Below are 7729 nucleotides of genomic sequence, written 5' to 3'. Positions count from 1 at the left end.
GTATCAAAAACTGATACTGATAGTTGAGTATTAGTGCTGGTTTCTTGTTATGAATCGGTACTGATAGTCTGAGTATCAGTGCCAGTTCAAAAATCGGTATTGATAGTCTGTGACTATCAGTACCGTGTGATCAGTGCCGATTTAAAAATCGTCACTGATGATATTTTTGAGTCGGCACTGATGACCATTTCTATAGTAATGAATAAATCTAGAGCATATTATTTAGATAAAAATTGATTTAGGATTATCTGATCAATTTAAGCCGATTAGTTTTAGAATACCTAAACTACATCAACCCTTAAATCTGAACCATTATATTATTCCAGATACAACAGTAGATCCTGTCAGTTTAGTATTCACGAGACAGACAGAACTTTCAGCATTTGCATTCGCTGTGATTGGCTGGCTAGTTCATCAGATCTGGATTAGTTAAACCCTTGTACAGCTCCTAGATACCATACAGTCATCACTGGCCACTTAGTGACAATATCAAAACATGCACCAATTTCGTTCTCGTCGCATCCTACATCTCCCTTGTCTTGATGCTGGTTCAATATTCATGCATGGCAGCATGTATACTTTGGTGGGAATGCAGCATGGCCGTACCTTCTCTTTAATTTATACTACTCCAAGCAATTTAATAACCAAATAATTCTGCTAAAGAAAGTTATGCAGCACAAGCGTACCTTGAAGTATCAATGATACGTTGACCGGCCAAAATTACTCGATGCATGACAAGAAGTATATTATCACTACATGAGAAATTAAGCACCGGATGCGTGTCTCATGTTCTCTATTTTCACATTGAGTGGAAACAAAATCTTACTGCTGCAGCCTGTTCCCTCTCAACAACTGTAATTGCAAAGCTGTTTAGAAAGAGAGACCAGTTGTCATTGCAAAACTGTGTAGATCGAAAACCGGTTGTTTTCTGAGCCCTGGATCCTGATATTCTGATGTACTGAAATTCATCTGCAGGCGTTCTTTTATTTTGCGAAAATAACACATGCAGCCGCAATTATATATTCAGAGCTAGCTGAATTTTGCCACAATTACTCGGTGCTGCTAGCTGCTGCATGCAGTGATGCGGCCGGGCCGGTTCTCACATCACAGATGGATGTGTTGATCGACCACCGGCACCGGCCTTGAATGCCTCCGGATCGGAGCGAATTGGTGATGGCCGCGCGCGTGAGACATGCTCACGTTGTCCTGTCAGGCGCCGCGAGACAGGGGCCGTTGCCGCCAATTAACCGATCGATCAACCGGCCGGAGGTGGAGATGATAGATCGACAGGTCGATCGCCGTCGTTGGTTACTTGTGCATGCATGGACCTTTGATGTGATCGAAGAAGATCTAGCACCAGCAGATACTCTACACCTACGTACCTTGTCACTAGGGAAATCTTGGTAGATGCAGACGAAATGAAGAAGGAGAAGGCAGTCTACTCCTTGCTTGACGTAGCTCATTGTGCACAAAAACCCAGCACAGCACGAGCCACTGCCGGCTGCATGTGTGTCTGGAGGCCCAGGGTAGTTAACACTATTTGTGAGAGGGGAGATGCAACGCCCTGACAACCTCCTCTTCAGTATGGCAATGGGTAAATGGTCGCCTCCTCCATTCAAGTATTAATTCCAAGTTTCGTAACTGTGCTAGTTTGTGGTAAAAAAAAAAGTGCGCTAGTCCTCCTTCGCGCCAAAAATGACTTTATGCAGTATCCTTATTTTTCATAAGGCATACCCTTAGTACATGACCTCGCCTATGAAACCGTTAGAGTAAATCTACTGTTTATTTTTACTCTGAGTTTAAACTGGTCGACGCATACAACTCAATAAAAACCATAGTAATATTAATCGTGGAGGCCTTAAATACACAATACACACATTGAATATACACATTTTAGTCAAAACAGAGTTTTTTATGAAACCGTATGATTTTTTTAGATAATAGAAAATCATATGAATTGTTTCATGGAAAGATAACTTTCGTGCGAAGATGTTTCTTCTGTGTGTAGAACCTTATTAGATTTGTATAAATTGCAGCAAAAATTAATGCATTTACAGGCGCTGATATTGGAAGTAAACATCATACAAAGCGGGCAGTGACTACTTGTCCGGTCACATGCAGTGACTGTGCCAGTGCAGCGGCCATCTTATTACAGTCTCTGGACCTCTTGTGTTCAAGGTTAGAGGTGGCAATGTGTTGGATCGGATCTAGGTGGAGCGAAAATCCACCCGCAACGAACCCGGAAGCTAGATCTAAACCCAAAGTCGCAATAGGTTATGTGTGGAAATCGGTACGGAAACCCGTACCCGTCGAGTGCTCACCAGGTTCGGTGACCCGGGTTTGGATCTGGCAAATGATCTCCGCAACAGAGACGATCCCCACAGCAAATTTGGCTTAGCTTTCTATAAAATTCGAGACACCAATTCAAATATTACAGTGTAAATTTAAGAGAAATAACCAGAAATAATCCATCAAACCGGAATGTAACGGGAAAACAGATATGGACTCGAGAAGAATCAGAGATGAGTTACTGGCTGAAACCAGAGCAATGCATGGCAACCTAATGCGAATAAATAAGTAACTCATAGAGATTCTTTGATGTTTACCAATTTACCTGATGGTCCTTATATAGTCTCGGACAAATCTGGAGATTGGTGGATGCAAAAGCTAATTTAACTCACCCAATGTCTGCAACCATATGATATCTCAATTCATCTTGATTCCGCGAGACACATACTAGCTTGACTACGCGGCGGAGGCGGCCTGCACATGGGTCGGCGAGTACGACCTCAGCTTCTTGCTCCACATGACGGTCTTCTGTGCTGGCGCTGGCGGCGGATCGGCCGGCACGGGTGCCACGGTGGGTGGCTGAGGCGGAGGCGGGGGCGTTGATGGCCGGATGCATCTCGACGGGCGTCTGTTGCATCTGGGGTCAATTGGATCTCGGCGTGCGCGTGGTCGCCGATCGCGTACTCGCGTGGAGAGGAGTACAGAATACTGGATCTGGATAGAGTCGTGGACCACTGGACCCGTGGATGAGAACTGGAGGTGGAGGGGTGGACTGGTCACTGGTGGAGGCGTGGAACTTGGATGGGCTGGGTCGCTTCCGCTGGGTTAAGGCTGAGGCACTGATGGCTGCTCACTCGAATTCGGGAGGCCCCATACCTATTTCGGATACTCGATCTGTCATGCTCTTTAGGCACAGAATCCGTGGGTACATGAACCCACGGGCTCAATTGTCATCCGTGCTCGAGGTTAATTTCTTGCAGCCACCACCGCCGCACTACTTAAATCTCCGGCACCTGCCCATTCAGTTCGCCCATGCACTGCAGCCAGCACTAGTTAGCCTTCCCTCCCTCCCTCTCTAGCTCATCGCTTCTCTACTCTTGTTGCCTAGCTTGTCTCCACCCAGTCCACACGAGCTCTACTGCCTAGCCGGAGGGGATCGGAGATGTCTAGCCGGCGGTCGCGGTCCAGGGCGTCCGGTGGCGCGTCGAGGATCAGCGACGAGCAGATCAGAGACCTCGTCGCCAAGCTGCAGGCGCTCCTCCCCGAGGCGCGCCTCCGGAGCAACGACAGGGTACGTACCTGTCCTATATAGAGAACTTGCTAAGATCCACTGCACACTACTCCGAGGAAAGCGAAACGATGGACAGTCTGAATAAGAAGCTAGCAGTGTGTCTTAATTGTTCTAGCGCCAATGTCGGTCCGGTTCCGACTTCAGAGCAATGTAGGATGGTGGTAAGATGATGCGTGTAATGTGGGTGTGTGCAGGTGCCGTCGGCGAGGGTGCTGCAGGAGACGTGCAGCTACATCCGGAGCTTGCACCGGGAGGTCGACGACCTCAGCGACCGCCTCTCCGAGCTGCTCGACACCGCCGACGTCAGCACCGCGCAGGCCGCCATCATCCGCAGCTTGCTCATGTAGCCACCCGGCCGCCTGTCCGGCCAACCGGCGGCCATCCGAAGTTTGTAGCTTAGAGAGAGAGAGAGACAGTGAGAGAGCGCGCATGTTTTGGTGAAAATCATCGGCTACCTTAATAAATCTTTTTTCCTAGAGTCAACCAGTTCCAGTGTACTTCAATCAGTTTTTGCCTTTTTGGCCGTAATTTTTGCAACTGTTGTGTGCCATTTGCTGTGCCAGAAGGAACTAATACTGCAGAAACATGTTGCTTTGTGCTGCACAAAACAAACATGACTGGCTGTCTTTTCGCGAGATAAAGATTGTTATAATTGTTTTGGAATGACTCGTTAAAAGAGCTATCAATTATATTAATAAGTGATATCCGAATGGATAAAACTCTACAGGGTCCACTGACCCAAACAGGAAACGAAAAAAGTATGAAAAGGCAGACGAAGCTAATCTCGTGAAATAAGGTGGCTAAGATGCCGCGCACCAGCAAAAGCCCAATAAGCAGCCTCGTCCTTGATCTTCTGGGAGATACCTCCAATTGCTAGCTTGGCTTGTCGAAACATCATGGCATTGCGCTCTTTCCATATCTCCAAGCAAACAAAAATGATAAGAGATTTGAGGGCTCTTTTAGAGGTGTTTGAACTGTAAGCCATTGTCGACCACCATTAGTGGACCGTGGAGGTTGTGGGCCAGCATACTGGCGTAATCTCCAGAAGCCCCACCCAATGCACCAGGTTTTGCCAAATGCTCTTAGTGAATCTACACTTCGCGAAAAGGTGATGCCTGTTGAAGAAAAATATGAATTTTAATGCTGTCTTGGGCTTCTTTCTTTGCTGGACCGCTGGCCCATGAGAACCTGTGGTGTCCCGGCCCATTCGGTTTCTCACAAAACCAGCTGGAGCGGCTAGGGCAGAGGATGGGCGCAGGCGGAGAGAACAATGGCGGCTGCGCAACCCTCAGCGAGTTCTTCGGAGTTCGTTGAGATGGAGGGCGCAGAGGTCCCATATCTAGGCCGGCTTCCTCTTCCTGCAAAGGGTAGAAAGAAGACCTCCCCCCTTTCGCTTTCCCACTGTTTTTCCTCTTCGGTTTGGTGGTCATCCGTGAGTTGGAGAAGTTCTTCAGCTCCAATCTGGGTGCTTCGGTTCTTGAGGAGATAGAGTGGGGATTCTGTGTGTTGGTGGTGCTTGGAGCTGTGAAAGCCTAGGCTCGCCCGTACGCGCGGTTGCGGTGCGGTGAGGCACTGTATCTCCGATTTCCTCGTCGACGGCGACTCCGGCGAATAGGATTTCTGGGTCAGCGGCTTTGCTGCCGTGCCCTGCCTCCCTGATTCACTCGTTTGAGTGTATTGCACTGTGAGTATATCCAGTTCGCATATCCTTTCTTTCTCTGCAGATCTGGACATTAGAGGTGCTTGTTTAATATGCTCGGTGATGAATTCATATGCATAGGCTGGACAGATTTTCAGTACAATAGTTAGTCTTGTGCATTATCTAAGAAATCTGTTTCTATTTGGTGGTCACCGATCTCTAAATCTCTAGAGTGGCTTGGTCTGTTCTGGACAACCGAATGTATGTTCTGGTTATGATGCTGGTATATTACTTGAAGCCTGAGGTGATAGATGATGTATGTACTGGTTGAATGTCTCTTTTGGTTCCTGACTCAGCTGCCAAATTAGTTCTCTGGCCTCCTGTCAGGTTCAGCTGTTGTGCATTCTTACAGGCACATACTCTTCACTCAGTTTGTGATAGCATTTAAATCCAGAAAGATTATATATCTTCTTTAGATACTGCTCAAGTTCTAGTCTAGTTGTTATCTGTTAATTTTGTCCAGTCAATGATGCACTCTTTAGAACAGTTAGGGAGCAGGATTGTATATGTCCTGGGGCCAACTGTTGTGTTAATTCTGAGAGCTCTTTTATCTGTCCTAAGCACCTATTGTCCAGATTTGGTGATATGCATGGTTATGGAATCTGATAATCTTATTTGTCAGTTATTCTTTTCAAATGTCCTGTATACTTGTCCTGGATTGTTTTCCTTTTATCTCTGTATATGTGGAATAATATTATTGCTCATATTATCGCAAATATTACAACAATCCAGAAATCCTATTATTGCTTCTGAGATGGCTAGCTCTAGCTCTTCTGCACTCCCACCGTCGTCCTCGGACGCGATTAAGCCTGAGAGCTTTGATGGGACCGGCTTTAAGCGCTGGCAGGCCCGGACGAGGCTGTGGTTGATGGAGCTCGGTTTATTCTGGGTCCTCACCGAAGAGCCGCCCGCCCCCCAGGGGGAAGCCGTGCTAGACGAGGTCGAAAGAACGCGTCTTGACGCGTTAAGGGCCCGTTGGGAGAAGGCAAATGCGTCTGCCCTGGCACGTCTCTTGGCTGTTCTGTCGAACAGGCTCTTCGACGTGTACGTGAGCTTCGGGGAAGCGCGGAAGGTGTGGACAGAGCTGAATGACAAGTATGCTGAAAGCGACAACGGCAACGAGTCCTTCATGGTGGCAAGCTATCTGAACTTTCGTATGGGAGATGGCAGATCAGTCATGGAACAAATCCATGAGCTTCAACTGATCGTGCGGGACTTAGGCCAGTATGGCTGTGTCCTCCCGGAGAACTTTCAGATTAATGCCATTCTGGCAAAGCTGCCTACTTCTTGGCGTGACTTTGTCACTGCGCGTCGGCATTTGAAGCAGCGATTGACTCTTAATGAGCTCATTGCTGCGATAAATGTCGAGGAGAAGTCCAAGGCAGGCTATGGTGGGGGGAAGACGTCTGCTCAAGCAAACCTTGTCGAACACAAGAACCATCCTGGCAAGAATATGAAGAAAGAAAAGACCAAGCCTGGGTTTTCGGGACCGAAGGTCAATGCAATGAAGAAGAAGAAAAAGAAAAAACTCGAGATTGTCTGCTACATCTGCGGCGAGTCGGATCACAAAGCCAACAGATGCCGCAATCGTAAAGGCAAGGGGCCAACACCTGAGCAGCAGAAGGCAGCCAAAGCCCAAGTGAATGTGGCGGTTGCAATGGCCAATGATACTGGCAAAGGCGACTCCACTAGTGGGTATGTACCTGAGGCCTATATGGCAAATTCACTAACAAGTTGGTGGATTGATACAGGTGCTACAAGGCATATTTGTGCTGATCAGACATGTTTTACTTCTCTTCAGGGTGCAGATGGTGGATCCGTACTGATGGGGAACGGGGTCTCGGCAGCAGTGCGCGGAGTAGGACAAGTGAGCCTGAAGTTGACTTCTGGCAAGACTCTTGTCCTGAAGGACGTGCTGTTTGTACCTGCCATGACGCGCAATCTACTCAGTGGATCGATGCTGTGCCGGCAAGGAATAAAGTTAGTCTTCGAGTCGAATAAAGTAGTTATGACCAGGTGTGGGTCGTTTGTAGGGAAAGGCTATGATTGCGGAGGCATGTTCCGCATTTCTATTCTTGATAGCTCTGCAAACATTTTCTATTCTTCGTATTCTAATAAGAACATTGATATTTGGCATTCTCGCTTGTGTGATGTTAATAATGAAGCAATTGTGCGTTTGAGCAAAATGGATCTTATTCCTTCATATAACTATGATAAGAGCCACAAGTGCGAGGTGTGCGTGCAAGCAAAGCAGCCCCGCAAACCGTTTAATTCGGTCGAGGGGAGAAGCACCTCGCCGCTTGAGTTGATCCATTCTGATCTGTGTGAGATGAATGGAATATTAACAAAAGGTGGCAAGAGATACTTCTTTACTCTCATAGATGATGCTACTAGGTTCTGCTATATCTATTTGCTCAGAACAAAGGATGAAGCATTAGAACACTTCAAAA

At 47.3% G+C, this 7729-nt stretch overlaps 1 protein-coding gene across 1 annotated transcript; it reads left to right on the top strand.

Moving 5' to 3' along the window:
• The first annotated feature begins 2910 nt into the window (after positions 1-2910).
• Positions 2911-4028, top strand: LOC133903606 (transcription factor ILI7-like). The gene is made up of 2 exons (XM_062345028.1): positions 2911-3580; positions 3775-4028. The coding sequence occupies exons 1-2, from the start codon at positions 3452-3454 to the stop codon at positions 3925-3927; spliced, it is 282 nt and encodes a 93-aa protein (XP_062201012.1). The 5' UTR covers positions 2911-3451; the 3' UTR covers positions 3928-4028.
• Positions 4029-7729: the final 3701 nt, after the last annotated feature.

Source organism: Phragmites australis, chromosome 21 (assembly GCF_958298935.1).
Source record: "Phragmites australis chromosome 21, lpPhrAust1.1, whole genome shotgun sequence".
NCBI classification, from domain to species: domain Eukaryota; kingdom Viridiplantae; phylum Streptophyta; class Magnoliopsida; order Poales; family Poaceae; genus Phragmites; species Phragmites australis.
The sequence above is the reverse complement of the archived record's forward strand: the minus strand, read 5'-3'. Positions and strand labels throughout refer to the sequence as shown.

Bases quoted from the DNA above. Each gene is read 5' to 3' on its own strand.
- LOC133903606 (XM_062345028.1), top strand. From the start codon at position 3,452: ATGTCTAGCCGGCGGTCGCGGTCCAGGGCGTCCGGTGGCGCGTCGAGG. The intron at 3,581-3,774 runs GTACGTACCTGT...GGGTGTGTGCAG, and splicing joins GCCTCCGGAGCAACGACAGG to GTGCCGTCGGCGAGGGTGCT.